Raw genomic sequence first — 14,364 nt, forward strand, 5'->3', positions numbered from 1 at the left:
CCAATTCCTCCCCAGCTCCTCGTTAGCCATTGTAATTTATGTCTTAAATTATGGGGGGGCTCTCCGAGCGCTCTGGGGCTCACTGGGGGGGTGTCAAGGTGAGACCCCCTCCCTTCTTTCTCTTCCTCTTCCCACCCCTCAAACCTTCTCGCCCCCCCAAAGCCCCACTGGCCGCCTCGTGCCCCCGCACTCAGGGACAGGGTTTGCCCCCTCCCCCAGCCTCATTAGCACACCCGGTTCGTCGGTGCTAATGTAATGTGGGCCCCCCCTCTTTTTTAGCTGCCTGCCCCCCCCAAAAAACAGCAATAAAGGGATTGAGAGTGGAGCCGGGCCCTCCCTTCTCCTGTGGCTGTGGGGCTGAGGCCGGGCGGCTTCGTCACAGGGATGGGCTCAGCTTCCTCCCACACTCCCCCTCTGTGGGGCTCACAGGGAAACTGAGGCACAGGGGGGGACATGGCCCTGCTCGGGGTCACTGTGTCCCCCCCTCTCTGGGTTGGGGTTGGGGACCAGCTGGTCTGGCCCTGTAACCCTGTGGTCCCCTGTCCTTGTGTCCCCGTGTCTTCAGGACCTTGGGTCCCCATGGTCCCTTGTCCCTCTCCTCATTCCAGGACCCCAGTGTCCCGTGTCCCCAGGACCCCAGTCCCATGTCCCCATGTCTTGTGGTCCCGTGTCCATCTCTCCCGTGTCCCCACAGCCTCGTGTCCCCCTGTCCCCATGGTCCTGTGTCCCCAGGACCCAATAGCCCCTGTCCCCCTGGCCCCATATCCCTCTGTTCCCATATCCCCCAGTCTGCCCCCGTGTCCCCCAGTCTGCCCCCATCCTCAGGGACATCCCCAAGCTGCTTTTGGGGACCCGTTGGGGCTTCTCCACCCACCAGCCTGACCCTGCACATGCGTGTGCCCCAACATGTGTGTGTACAGGAACACATGTGTGTGCACGGCCCCTGCCTGGCTCAGCCTCGTGCCTCAGTTTCCCCGTGGCCACAGGGGCCACGTGGCAGCGCTGGGGCACATGGCAGGGCCACGTGCTACCAAAGACACCCCAATTTTGGGCTCTGTGGGCTGGCGTGGACCCCACTCCCCTCCCCCTCCCCGTGCCCTGGGCTCCCGCCAGCCCTTTGATGTGCCCAGCCCTGGTTTGGGGCTTTTCCTAAAAAAAAAAAAAAAAAATCCCCAAAAGCCACGGGAAAAGGCAAAAGGAGGTGGAAACGGGCTCCTGTGCCAGCACAAAGTGTGTGGGGGGGAAGCCACTGGCACCCACTGCCCTCGGGGGGGGACACGGGGACAGGGATGGCAGCAGGTCCCTGTGCCAGCGTGGCCGGGCTACAGCCACGTGTGCCAGCCATGGGTGAGTCACGGTGGCCATGGCTCGGCAGAGCTGGCCAGGCCCCAGGTGTCCCCAGGGAAAGGGGGGACACGCTGTCCTTCCACGCAGGCACAGTGGCATCAGCAGGGTGACCAGAGCCCAGAGCCACCACCACACAGAGCTGTCCCCAGGGTGGCTCCCAGGGGAATTCAGGGTGGCAGGGGCCACCTCTCCTTATAGCCCCCCAAATCAACCCCCCCCACTACCGACACAGGCTTGCTCTTTTCGGGGTTCCCCCCCCCAAAACCACCCCCCCTCGCTGCCTCTCGCCGTGGGTGGGCCAGTGCCAACGAAGGCAACCAGCCACCTCCCCGAGCCAAACCCCGGCCCGGCGGCCACCGAGGGCTCGACCGCCCGGAGCCTCCCAAACCACAGAGCCCAACCCCATCCAACGACCCCCGCCCCCCCAAACCCCACCGGGGACCCCCCCACACACACTCCGGCGGCACCACCAGCTTTTTTCCTGTCTCGCTGCCCCATCAGGGTCGATTTGGGGGGGTCCGAGGGACGCCGCGGGGCCACGCCAGCCCCTGCGGTGGCTCTGATGTCGGCGCCATCCAAATCGTCGTCTCCTATCGAACCCCGCTCGCTCCGTAACGGGTGAGGAATGTGGGGCCCCCCGCCGCAGCCCCCCCCCCAACCAACCCCGTGCCTTTATTTAATATCCTGAGAAAATTAAAATAACTCTTGCGGCCGCTAAGGAAAACACGGAGATAAACAGAATAAAAGCGGGAGCCCCCGGGAGAGGGGCTGGGAGAGAGCCAAGGGGGGGGCACGGGGGGCTCGGCACCCACGGGAGCCGCAGAGGCAGGGGGGATATGGGCACCCATGAGAGGTGTGTGTGTGGGGGGGGACCACATGGACACCCACGGGACGCCGGGGAGGGGTTGCAGGACACGAAGACCCCCGAAGGGGGGTGCGGGACACGGGGACCCCGAGGAGGGTGCAGGGCTCGAGGGTGCTTGGGGTGGGGGTTGCAGGAGCCGGGGCTGCCCGGGCGTGTAGGACACGGGGGGTGCTCGGGGGTGCAGGACACGAAGATCTCCGTAGGACGCGGAGGTGGGCGGGGGTCCCGTGGTGGGGGGTGTAGGACATGGAGACCCCCGAAGGACACGGGGGTGCAGGAGCCGGGGGGGGGTACCCGAGGGTCCTGCGTGGATGGAGGATATGAGACCCCGCGAGTGCAGGACACGGGGGTGCCCCGGGGGGGAGGATGCTGCAGGACCCGGGGATGCCCCGGGACCCCCATGGGGGGGCTGCAGGAGCCGGGAGTGGTGCAGGAGCCGGGGGTGCCCCGGTACCCGACGAGAGGGCGTGCAGGAGCCAGGGATGCCCCAGGACCCCACGGGGGGGTGCAGGAGCCGGGGGTGCCCCGGGGATGTCCCGGGATGTCCCGGGGGTCCCGGTCCCGGTGCCCCCCCCAAGCCCCGCTCGGGCACCACGTGACCCTCGGGCCGCACGCGCCGCTGCCCCGCCCCGCCGGGGGAGGAGGCTCCGCCTTCCTTAAAGGGGCAACGACCCTAAAGGTGACCCTCCATTATATCAGCCCCCGTTACAGCCGAAGAGCCCCTAATTCACCGGAGTTGAGCGGCGGGGGTGTCTCTGCAGGGGATACCGCGAATCTCGCGGCCAACGCGGAGGTAAATCGGGGATGTGGACGCCCCCTCGCCGCGTGCCGCTTTTGCGCTTTTCCATCCCCGGGCCGCTGCCCCTTTAATGCCCCCCCCACCCCGCACCCTCGGCCCCGAGGGCGGGAACCGGGAACGGGAAAAGGGTGAGGGGGAACAAACATGGCGGGGCCGGGGGCCGTGAGGGAGCCTTAGGGGCACTGGGGGGGCACCGGGGGCTGTGGGGGGGAAAAGGTGTGGGGGAACACGGGGGGCTATGAGCGGGAAGCGCCCTGCCTGTGGGTGGGTGGGTGGGCGGGTGAGGGGCTGCGGGGTTGGAGCCGGTGCGTTCTGCTGGCTGCAGCTCTCACCCCCCCCCCCCCCCCCCCCCCTTCTCTCCCCCCCCCCCCACCTCCCAGACCCACCATGTGCACCCTGGGGCTGTTCCCGCCGCCGCCCCCGCCCGGGGATGTCACCCTGTACGAGCTCAACAACGACCTGGTCTGCGGCCGCCTCAGCGAGCAGCTCCCGCTGTCCTTCCAGAGCCAGGTGAGACCCCCAGAGTGCCCCCTCCTCCTCCCCAGAGCCAGGTGAGACCCCCAGAGTGCCCCTTCCTCCTCCCCAGAGCCAGGTGAGACCCCCAGAGTGCCCCTTCCTCCTCCTTAGAGCCAGGTGAGACCCCCAGAGTGCCCCTTCCTCCTCCTTAGAGTCAGGTGAGACTCCCAGAGTGCCCCCTCCTCCTCCCCAGAGTGTCCCCTCCTCCTCCCCAGAGTGTCCCCTCCTCCTCCTTAGAGCCAGGTGAGACCCCCAGAGCCCCCCTGCCTCCCAGAGCTATTCCAACCCCCCTCCAGCCTTTAGGGGGTGACACATTTGTCCCCTTCAGCTGTGGCTGGAGTTTTGGCCCCTTGTGCTGGGGGGGGGCTCCTTACCCCCCCCCCCCTTGGCACCCCCTGGATGTCCCTGGTGGTCTCGGGGGTGGTCTCAGGGGTGCTGTGTGCTCAGGGGTGTTGTGGGGGCCCCACAGGTGCCCGACCTGCCCGTGCTCAGCCTGCCCAAGGAGCCCCTCAAGGCTCACGGGCGGCAGGAGCCCAGCGCCCGCCCGCCCTTCATCCACCACCGCGAGTCCCCGTGGAAGCGCTGCCTCAGCGCCTGGTGAGTCCTGTCCCCCCCCCCCCCCCCCAAAAGTGCCCCCCAAAGTGCCAGGTCTGCCCCCCTGAAGCGGGCAGGGGGTGCTGAAGGGGCTCTGATCCCGCTGTGGCCGCAGGCGCGACGCGGGGCTCTGCGGGGTGCTCCGGGAGGTGGCCAGCGCCGAGGAGGAGGGTGAGTCGTGGCTGCTCCTGGAGATCAACCAGGATCTCTGGGTCTGGGATCCCTCTGTTCCCACTGTGCTGCCCCCACCCGTGCCCCCTGTGGTGTGGGTGGGCGCAGCTGAGAGTGCTTTGCCCTCCCCAGGGCTGCGGTGGCTGAGGACAGGCTCGAGCCACGTGCTGGCCGTGTGCCGCTGGCTCTCCTCGCTCCACGGATCCCTGTTCCCACACCTCTCCGTGAGTCCTTCCAGGCCTCATCCCTGGGGCTGGGGGAGGCTGGTTTGGGGTGGTGGGTGGTCCCTTCCCTGCTGAAAACCCACCAGAATGCTCCTCCCGGCAATGCCCAGCTCCAAACGCTGCTCCTTCCCCCACCAAAAGGAGGGGAATGCTGCCCTAAGGCCTTCCCAGGGCCCAAAGTGCTCCAAGAGGGGCCAAAATCCAGGTGGGGGAAGAGGAGAGAGGGGGTGGGCACTGGGAGTCCTTGCTGCCAGCTCAGTGTTCTGCTCTCCCCTGCAGCTGACCAGTGAGGACATGATTGCAGCCTTCTCCCAGGCCGTGGACTGGTGAGTCCTGTGTGTCCCAAACCCACCATCTCTGGGGTCTGTGACACCCCTGGGGCTGGGAGAGGGGTGGGGGTACAAGGACAGGAGAGCCCTGTCTGGGTGGACACGTTAAGGGCAAGTATTTCCCTGCTGGCTCTGGCTGCCCTGGTTTGTGTCTGATGGTCAGAGAGAGGCAAAGCCCTTGATGTGCTGAAATCAGGGTTACACGAGATCAGAGACTGCAAAATTCCTCCCAATTCCCACCCCAGACTGTGGGAACCAGCCCCTCAGCAGAGCCCTGGGAATAATTGCCAGGAATGGGGGAGTTTCTCGAAGAAAACATTCCCATCCAGCAGCAAAAAGGGAGTTTTATTTCATTGGGTGCTCTGGGAAGGGCCTTTGCCAGCCTGGAGGATGCTGGGTGGTGCCAGCACCTCTGCTTGGAGCCTCACCCTGCCCTGTCCCTGCCTCCAGGGCCGGATGCCCCGTGCGGGCCTTCGCCTGGCACCCCCACACCAACAAGTTTGCTGTGGCACTTCTGGACGATTCCATCCGGGTCTACAACTCCAACAGGTGGGGCTGGAGCTGCCGCTGCCTCCAGGGATTTGGGGTGCCCTGGTCCTGCTGCCACGCCGTGGCTGGCACAGGCCGGGTGCCCTTGGCCTTCCTGCCCACGTGGGCTCATGTTCAAACCCCCCTGCTCCTTTCCCACCCCTCTTCCTGGAGCATGATCCTGACCGAAGCCTTGGCTTTCCTTTTCCTCCCTGCTCCGTAGCTCTGGGGGCATCCTGGGGGTCCCACAGCCCAAGGGGGGTCCCACAGCCCAAGGGGGCACAGGCAGAGCAGTGTTTGGAGCGTCGTTGAGTCTCCTCTCTCCCCCAGGTCTCCCTGCTCCCCCAGGGAATGCCAATCCCTCCTCAGGAGAAGACTGTGCCGGCTGGTCCTGCGGCCCCCTCGGCGCTGCCCTGCTCCAGCCCCCTCTCCCAGCTGGGATTTCTGGCCAGCCAGGGCCCTCTCCTGCCCCAGGGCTGGGCTGGGGGCAGCTCAGGCCAATTGCACCAGGTGTGCTCTGGCTCACTCCGGTGTCACCTGGCTGGGAATTCCTGTCCCCTGCTGTCACCTGGCTGGGAATTCCTGTCCCCCACACCCCCCCCTGCCCCGGGAAGCAGGGCACAGCAGGGCACATCCCCCCTTCCCACTCTGCTTTCCCCCTGCACTGGGCTCAGAGCTGGCAGAGGACACTGGGGCATGGTCCACACGCTCTTGGTCCCACGTTTTGCCCTTGTCACATGTGTCCCCTCCCCGGCAGTGCCACCGTCCCCTCGCTGAAGCATCGCCTGCAGAGGAACATGGCCTCCATGGCCTGGAAGCCTCTCTGTGCCTCCATCCTGGCCGTGGCCTGCCAGAGCTGTGTCCTGGTGTGGCACCTGGATCCCACCTCCCTCTCCACCAGGTGACAACCCCCGCACACCCCCCGCCCTGCCATCGGGACCCCCTTTGGGGTTGGCTTTGGGATAAAGCCAGGCAGGTGCCCGTCCTGCCAGCCTGTCCCAACCCTTCCTAGGGGGTTTCTTTCTCTCTTCCAGACCGTCATCAGGCTGTGCCCAGGTTCTGTCCTACCCAGGGCACAGCCCTGTCACCAGCCTGGCCTGGGCACCCAGTGGGGAGCGGCTGCTCTCGGCGTCACCAGTCGACACGGCCATGCTGGTGAGGAGCCCTGAGCTGGCTGTGCCTCCCCGGGGGGATGTGGGGACCACGGGCACCCCAGAGGGTCACCCAGGGACAGCTGGGCTGGGCACAGGTGCTGTTCCCACAGAGGGTGGGTCAGGCAGCTCTGAATTTGAACTGGACCTGAAAGCATTGCTCCGTGTCCCCTAATCCAAACACACCCCCCAACACTCAGTCAGTGTTCTGGTGTCACCATTTGCCTTCCTTGTCCCCTCCTCCAGGTGTGGGATGTCTCCACTGAGAACTGTGTCCAGCTGCAGTGGTTTGGGGGTGGTGGTGTCACCTACTTGGCCTGGTCACCCGATGGCAGCAAGGTGCTGGCAGCCACCCCCTCGGCTGTGTTCCGGTGAGTGCCCCGCCTGCCCAGCTCCCCTGGCAGCCCTCGCCCTCCTTTCTGCCCCAAAACTGAGCAGATCTGGATCCTGAGTGTCCTCACTGCTCCCACTCCTGCTGGGGGAGCAAAGGGGCCCACGGGGGTGGGTGGCTGGGTCTGACCCTGTGGGCTCCTGGAGCAGCGGGATTGGGGCAGATCCAAGGAATTCACCCTGTTCTGTCTCCTGCAGGGTGTGGGAGGCTCAGATGTGGACGTGTGAGCGGTGGCCCACTATCAGAGGACGCTGCCAGGTAGGATGGATTCCTCAGGCAAGGAATCATTTAGGCTGGAAAAGCCCTCTGAGACCGTTGAGTCTCAGGTCCCCAAGTGCCACAGGGTTGAGGACTCCCACCCTGCCCTGGACAGCTGTGCCAGGGCTGGACAGCCCTGGAAATTGTCCCAATATCCAACCTGAACCTCCACTGGTGCATCTGTTTCCTCTTGTCCCATCCCTTGTTCCCTGGGAGCAGAGCCCAACCCCTCCCTGGCTCCCCGGAGTTGTGAAGGTTCTCCCTGAGCCCCCTTTTCTCCAGGCTGAGCCCCCCCAGCTGCTCCTCACAAGTTCTCCAGCCCCTTCCCCAGCTCCATTCCCACCTCTGGTCACACTCCAGCCCCTCAGTGTCTGTCTCATAGCCCCAAACTGACCCCAGGATTTGGGGTGCAGACATCACCTCCAGGGCCCTCGGGGACGCGGGTGGGTTTTACCAAAAATCCCCCATTCCCAGCTGGCTCCAAAAGATCCCTGGCCAGGGGAGAGGCCATCCACAAAGCCCTGAGCTGTCCCTGGACCCACTGGAGTCTCCCTGCAAACCCTTCCTGTGCCACAGACGGGGTGCTGGAGCCCGGACGGCAGCCGACTGCTCTTCACGGTGCTGGGGGAGTCCGTCATCTACTCCTTGTCCTTCTCCGAGTACCGGGGTGAGTCTACCCGAGCTGGAGCTTCCCAAGGGCTGGGGTGGGGCCCAGGTGATCCCTCACTTCTGGCTGAGGGACCTGGGACATGCAGGGGGGTGTCTTGGGGGTCTCCCAGAGCACGGAATTCCTGGGGTTGGGTTCATCCCCCCTCATGTTGCCTCAGTCGTGTGGACACAAAGGGTTTTTGCAGGGGGGGGGTCCAGGGCCAGCTCAGGGGTTTGTCAGCAGAGGGGCCAGTCCTGGGGGTTGCTGTCCCCTGTCCTCCATCCCAGACATGGGATATCAGCAGGTTGCTCTGATAAATTATGGGAAATGGATAAATTATGGGAAATCTGGGCAATTCAGTGGGATTTATGGAGTGTTCTCTTCAGGGGAGATGCAGGGGCAGGTGGGGGGCTCCAAAACAGCCTCGATCGTGGCAGACCTGTCCGAGACCACCTTCGAGACGCTCTTCGGGGACGAGAGGTGGGTCTGATGTGGCACCTGGGGGGGCAGAGGTGGGCAGCAGCCCCTTGGCAGCAGCCCCCCGATGCTGGGGACACGTGGGGGGCTGAGGGGGTCTGTGCCCCCCGACCCTGGAGGCTTCCCTGCTGCTCGTGCCGGTTCCAGGATTGGAGGAGAGGTGCATTCCATGGTGTGGGACCCCACTGGAGAGAGACTCGCAGTGATCATCAGAGGTGAGTCCCGCCTGAAGATCCCACTTCCAGCAAGGAAAAGGGGCACCGAGGGGCCTGTCCACGTGTCCTTGGAGCAAGGAAAGCCTCCCTGCCCCTCTCCCTCCTGCAGGACACCCCGACTCTCCGGGCAGCCAGACGGCCATCGCCGTGTTCCGCACCCGCAACAGCCCCGTCTTCGAGCTCCTGCCCTGGTGAGTTGTGGTGGGCACTGGGTGGGTTCCTTGCAGCAGGTTTTGGGTGGGTTTGGGTTCATTGAGTACCATTAACCCCCCCTGGGGGGTGTGGTGGGGAAGAGCAGCCCCCCTCACCGTGGGGAGACCCCATCCTGTGCCACTTCAGGGCCTGTCACCGTTTTACCTCCGAATCCCGTCGTGTTTTGGCCGTGTTGGCCTTTATCCACCTCGAGCCCCTTGGCTTCGGGTTGTCCCTTGCCCAGTGCATCCGATCAGGTCCCGGGTGTCTCCACTTGGCCCTGGCAGTGTGGTGTTTCTGTGGCTGTGCCATAAACGTGGCTCCTCCTGCCCTCCACAGCGGGTTCGTGCGGGGCGAGCGTGGTGCCCGGCCCCAGATCATCTCCTTCCACCCCTGCTTCCCACGAGGAGCCCTCCTGACCGTGGTGAGTCGCTCCCCCCTTGGTGCTGGCTGGTCTGACACGGGGTGGGGGGAAGGTGTCCGGGATCTTGGACCCTCATTCTCTTCCGTGTCCTCTTCCCTTCCAGTGCTGGTCCTCGGGGAAGATCAGCCACATCCCCTTCTTCTTCGTCAGCGCCCACGTGCCCCTGGCCAGCCCTCGCCGCAGCCCCGTCCCCGTCGTGGCCAGTGTGAGGGAGCAGCCCCTCTTCTCGGAGCTGTGACCACAGCCCAGGGCCTTGGTGGCTCCTCTTCCTCCCTGGGCAGCCTCATCTTCCTCCTGGGACCTCCGGCTGCCTTCAACCCCTGGAGGGGCACAGGGGGCCTCCCAGAGTCTGCATCAAATAAAGGCCAATCTTTCCTCCCTCTCCTCCTCCTCTTTCCTCACCCCGAGGGGGCTGGAAGTTTTCCGTGGGGTGAGTTCTGGAGGTTCTGTGGGTCTGGGGGTGCTCCAGAGCTGCTTTTTGGGGTCAGAGAGAGCTCAGGGTCAACTTGCAGAACTTCCCCGTGCTGCAGCCTGTTGGGGTGAGCCAGTGGGGCCAGGGCTGCTGTTTTGGGGTTAAAGAGCTGCATTTTGGGGAAAGGTGAGGGCAGGGGGGCTCAGGGGTCTTTGGCTGCACACACAGCACCCCTGGCCTTGCCTTGTGGGTGGGCACAGCTCTCCAAAGTGAACTGAAACCCCTGTGGGTCCATAAAACCCCAAATTTGAGCCCAGTTGGGTTTTGAGCAAGGCTGGAGGGGCCCTGAGGTGCTCGTGCCAGCCCACGTGAGCCCCCCCAGCACCAAAGGGTGGGGGGGGAGCAGATGGACCCCCCCTGCCCAGAGAAGGTATTAATGGGAGGGAGGCAGTGTGGTTAAATCCCGGGATTACATATGGTTAATCCTTGGGATTACACTGCAATAACAGGGATAATGGGGAGAGTGCAGGATCCCAGCTCACCCCCACACCCCAAACAACCCCCCCAGGACCCCCAAAAAGCTCCTCAAATCCCGAGGTGGGACAGGGAGCCCCCACCCCCCCCGAGCATCCAGCCCCTCCGTGGGGCTGCACAGGCACGAGGAGGATCCAGGGGGAAAAACTGGGGGATGAACCCACCGCTGCTGCTGGGGTGGCACCGGGGGGGCTTCACCCCTCGGCACTGCCCGGTTTGCTCCCGGTGCTGCCTCCCAGGAAGGTGCTGAGCGGCTCCTGCTCCTCCTCCTCCTCCTCCCGGGGCAGTGCCCGCAGGTATTCCAGGGGCAGTGCCCGCAGGTATTCCAGGTGCAGCCGCGTCTCCGCCCGGCTCCTCCGCACGAACCGGCCCACGTAGAGCAGGAGGGCCCCCAGCCACCCCCCCACGGCCACCAGCACCACCGCGTCGGGGGCCCGCGCCCCCCCGGCCCCACCCAGCGTCTCGTTGTGGGGGGGCAGCGCCCGGGGGGGCCCCCCTGGGCACCGGCAGTGCCCGGGGAGCCCCAGCGCCAGCAGGAGCAGCCAGGCTGCCTGCATTGCCCCGGGAAGGAGGACGGGTGGCACGGGAGGACGGGTGGCACGGGAGGGGGGGCTCTGAGCCCCCTCCCAGTGCTGCTGATGCGCGGGATCAGGGCGGGCAGGACGAGGAGAGGCACTGGTTCCTGTGGCTGTACCCACCTCACAGCAACCCCCAGCCCTGCCCACCCCCCTGGGACCCCCAATAGTGCATCCACTGGGCACACACTGGTCTTTACTGGTGTTGGAAACCCCTCGGAACGGGGGGGGGGGGGGTTATACAGGAACGGGAGCAAACTCCAGAGAAACGGAGCCAGCAAGTCTCTGACTGGGCTGGTGCCCTTCCAGCACCAGGGGTGGTGGGCACGCTGCCACCCCGAGGGGGGGGCTGCCCCCCACCCTGGCAGGTCCCTCGGAGCATCTCGCTGTGATCCCACTACAGGAACAGTCCCAGCTGCCCCTGGAACCCCCCGCACTGGGCTGGGGGGTCCCTTTTGGGGTGACCACGGTGGGAGGGGGGGTTCACCCGCTCTGCGTGCCCCCCCCGTGCCGCAGTGCCCGCCGTGCCATCTCCAGGGCCCCCTCCCGGCTCCGGTTGCCACCGATGAAGCCGCTGGCGTGGACGAAGACGCAGCCGGGGACACCACAGAGCTGGGACAGGGCCTCGTCCCGCAGCCCCCGCCACGCCTCGGGCAGGGGGAGCCTGGGGGGGACACGGGGGACAGCGGGTGACAACCTGGGGGGGCACAGGGGGCAGAGTGGGGGGGGTGCAGGTGGGGTGGAATGGGAGTACAGGGGGTAGAGTGGGGGTACAGAGCTCTGGGGGGATTGCAGGGGGGTGGAATGAGGGTACAGAGGGCAGAGTGGGGGTACAGAGAGGGGCAGAATGGGGGTGCAGAGCCATGGGGGGGATACAGAGGGGAAGAGTGGGGGTACAGAGAGGGGCAGTGAGGGTACAGGGGGCAGAGTAGGGGTGCAGAGCTGAGGTGAAGTGTACAGGGGGAGCAGAGTGAGGGTACTGGGGGTAGAGGGGGGGTACAGGGGGGCAGAATGGGGGTGCAGAGCTGTGGGGGGGGGCACAGGGGGGCAGAGTGGGGGTACACAGTGCAAGAGGAGGGGTCTCACCGGCTCTGGAAGGTGTGGGGTCCCGTGGGGACGCTCTGAACCCGCCACTGCCCGCCCCGGTCCGGGAACAGCACGAGCTGGAGTGGCCTGGGCAGGGCCAGCTCCTTCTCCAGCTGGAAAAGGTGCTCCTTCCAGGGGCAGCCCCCCTGGGGCAGCTCCAGCACCTGCCCACTCGAGTCCACCTGGGAGGGGGGACACCACGGGCACTCTGGGGGACCGTCCCCAGAGCCCCCAAATGGCCCCGGGGCTCAGCTTCACCCCCTGGGGCTCAGAGACCCCCACACGTGTAGGGGGGTGTGGATGGGGTGGGGAGAAGGGTGGGCAGAGTGGGGGTGCAGAGCCCTGTGGGGGGTACAGGGATGCAGAGCAGGGGTGCAGAGCCCTGTGGGGGTACAGAGCCCTGTGTGGGGCACAGTGGGGGCTGCAGTGCCATGCAGGGACGTTCATACTGAGGCAATTGGGCCTCCCCACACCCCAAAGCTGCCCCCCAACTTTCAGACCCCCCCCAGACCAGTGGGTGGTACCTCGAAGCGGCGCCGAACGGCCTCTTCCACCAGTGCCCGTGCCGGCAGCCAGGCCCGGTGGTAGAAGTCGAGTCGGTCCAGGAACTCACTCCCCACCAGCTCCATTGCCCGCTTGAACCCTGCCTGGGGGCACAGCGGGGGGTCAGGGGGGGTTCCCTGAGCTGGGTGTCCCCATCCCAGGTGTCCCCATCCCAGGTGTCCCCACTCTGGGTGTCCCCAAGCCAGGTGTCCCCATCCTGGGTGTCCCTGAACCAGGTGTCCCTGAGGGGCCATGGTGCCCGTGCCCACCTCGGTGTCCTGGTCGGGGTCGTTCCAGCGGGGGTTCAGGTGCCCCACGCGGGCGCTCAGGGTGGTGGTGAGGGCGTAGCGGGGCTCCCCCTCCGCCTGCGCGATCCCGTTGTCGATGGCGTCGATCTCCTCCACAAAGTTCTCGTAGAGCTGGGGGGGACAGTGAGGGGACAGTGAGGGGACAATGGGGACAGCAGAGGAAGAGTGGAGGGACAGGAGGAGACAGTGAGGGGACAATGGGTCTGTGAGGGGACAGAGGGGAAAGAAGGGGACAGCAAAGGAGGGAACAGTGAGGGGACAGCAGGAGGAAAATGGGGGGGAAAGCAGGAGAGGGGACAATGGGGATAGCACTGGGGGGGCACAGCAGGGCCCAACCACACACCAGCAGCTGCCACGAACTGTTGCCTCTTCCTTGGAATCTCTTGTGGAGCGACCTCCCACCAAAAGGAGCAGCCTTGGGCAGAGTTGTACCCGTACCTTATCGTAGAGCGCCGTGACCACGGGCCCGTCCTCCGGCTGCCCCAGGAGCGCCGCCAGGATCTGGGAGCCGAAGTGACAATAGACCAGCCCGGCGCTGCTCAGCTTCGTGCTCCAGGGCTTGTCGGGCCGGAGGCTCCTCATGGACTCTGTGAAGGACCTGCAGGGCACCAGGGTCAGCCCCAGGGACCCCCGGGGACGCCGCTGTGGGAGCGGGAGGGCCGGGGGTGGGTCTCACCTCTGGTGGTGGTCGTAGCGGTGCCGCTCGGGGTCGTACTCGCCCCCCACGTCCACCACCACGTCACACTGGGCCAGGCGCTGGGGGTCCCGCGTCCGCACCACCTCCGCGTCCTGCCGGGGGGCACGCGGGGCATGAGGGTCCCCCGGAGCACCGGAGACCCCCGAGAGCTGCCCCCGGGGACCGGGGACGCCGAGGAGGGGCTGAGAGCTTCAGGGTGACCCCCAGGTGACAAGGGACCCCGAGGAGGGGCTTCAGGGTGACCCCCAGGCGGGACCCCGAGCACCCAGCGGGTGGGTCCCAAGGACCCCCACGCGGGTCCGGGAGACCCGACGGTGGCCGCAGGTGGGACTGGGAGCCCCGAGCGAGGTCACAGGGGACACCCGAGGAGGGAGCTGGGCACCGGCAGCGCCGGTGCCGCTGCATGGAGCCCGGGACCGTACCCGGTAGCGGGGCAGGAGCCGCAGCAGGAAACACGCGAGCGCCTCGTCGCAGTGGAAGGTGCCGTCGTGGGTGCCGATGAGCGGGGCGGGCTCGGGATGCGGCCGCTTCTGCCCGGCCGCGGTGGCGACGGAGCCCCCGGGCCCGATTCCGGCCATGGAGGAGCCTCCGGAGCCCCCGATCCCGGCTCCGGTCCCGACCCCGGTCCCCGCCATGAGTCGGACGGCGCGGGAGAGCCCGCGCATGGCCACGCCCCCGGACACGCCCCCTCCACACAGCAGACTCCGCCCCATCCCGCCCCCGCGCCCATGCCTTTCCCGCGCATGCGTGGCCACGCCTCCCCGGTTTCCAGCCCCATTTAACCCCCCCGTCTCGCGCATGCGCAGCTGTCATGGCTACCCCGAGAGGGGGCGAGGCCAATCCACCGCTCCATGGAGAGAGCGCCCCCTGGCGGCCGCATGCGGGGATACAACGGGGGGACTCGGACGGGGACAGACGGACACGGGGACACACGGATAGGGACATGGGGACAGGGACACAGGGACACACGGATAGGGACATGGGGACAGGGACACGGGGACACACGGATAGGGACATGGGGACAGGGACACGGGGACACGGGGACACACGGACACGGGGACACACGGATAGGGACATGG

The 14,364-nt window shown here is 66.4% G+C and overlaps 2 protein-coding genes across 4 annotated transcripts; one reads left to right on the forward strand and one right to left on the reverse strand.

Annotated features, from left to right (window-relative positions):
- Positions 1-2,909: 2,909 nt before the first annotated feature.
- Positions 2,910-9,510, forward strand: AAAS (aladin WD repeat nucleoporin). 3 transcript variants are annotated; one of them, XM_027670023.1, is made up of 18 exons: positions 3,100-3,139; positions 3,392-3,521; positions 3,997-4,124; positions 4,237-4,292; positions 4,425-4,516; positions 4,796-4,842; positions 5,296-5,394; positions 5,704-5,883; positions 6,131-6,274; positions 6,408-6,528; positions 6,771-6,895; positions 7,113-7,173; positions 7,750-7,840; positions 8,209-8,302; positions 8,447-8,514; positions 8,624-8,705; positions 9,046-9,130; positions 9,234-9,510. In XM_027670023.1, exons 2-18 carry the CDS (start codon positions 3,399-3,401, stop codon positions 9,366-9,368), a joined length of 1,731 nt encoding a protein of 576 aa, XP_027525824.1. In that variant the 5' UTR covers positions 3,100-3,139; positions 3,392-3,398; the 3' UTR covers positions 9,369-9,510. The 3 variants fall into 3 exon arrangements, with proteins under 3 accessions (XP_027525822.1, XP_027525824.1, XP_027525821.1); XM_027670021.1 differs by lacking the exons at positions 3,100-3,139; positions 5,704-5,883 and adding an exon at positions 2,910-3,005; XM_027670020.1 differs by lacking the exon at positions 5,704-5,883.
- Positions 9,511-10,830: 1,320 nt separating this feature from the next.
- On the reverse strand, positions 10,831-13,950 carry CUNH12orf10 (chromosome unknown C12orf10 homolog). The gene is made up of 7 exons (XM_027670044.1): positions 13,708-13,950; positions 13,265-13,377; positions 13,027-13,186; positions 12,550-12,699; positions 12,262-12,384; positions 11,738-11,919; positions 10,831-11,315 (listed from the first exon to the last, which is right to left on the reverse strand). The coding sequence occupies exons 1-7, from the start codon at positions 13,948-13,950 to the stop codon at positions 11,135-11,137; spliced, it is 1,152 nt and encodes a 383-aa protein (XP_027525845.1). The 3' UTR covers positions 10,831-11,134.
- Between the last annotated feature and the right edge of the window lie 414 nt (positions 13,951-14,364).

This window comes from Corapipo altera, unplaced genomic scaffold, assembly GCF_003945725.1.
Source record: "Corapipo altera isolate COAL_440 unplaced genomic scaffold, ASM394572v1 213, whole genome shotgun sequence".
Taxonomy (NCBI): Eukaryota; Metazoa; Chordata; class Aves; order Passeriformes; family Pipridae; genus Corapipo; species Corapipo altera.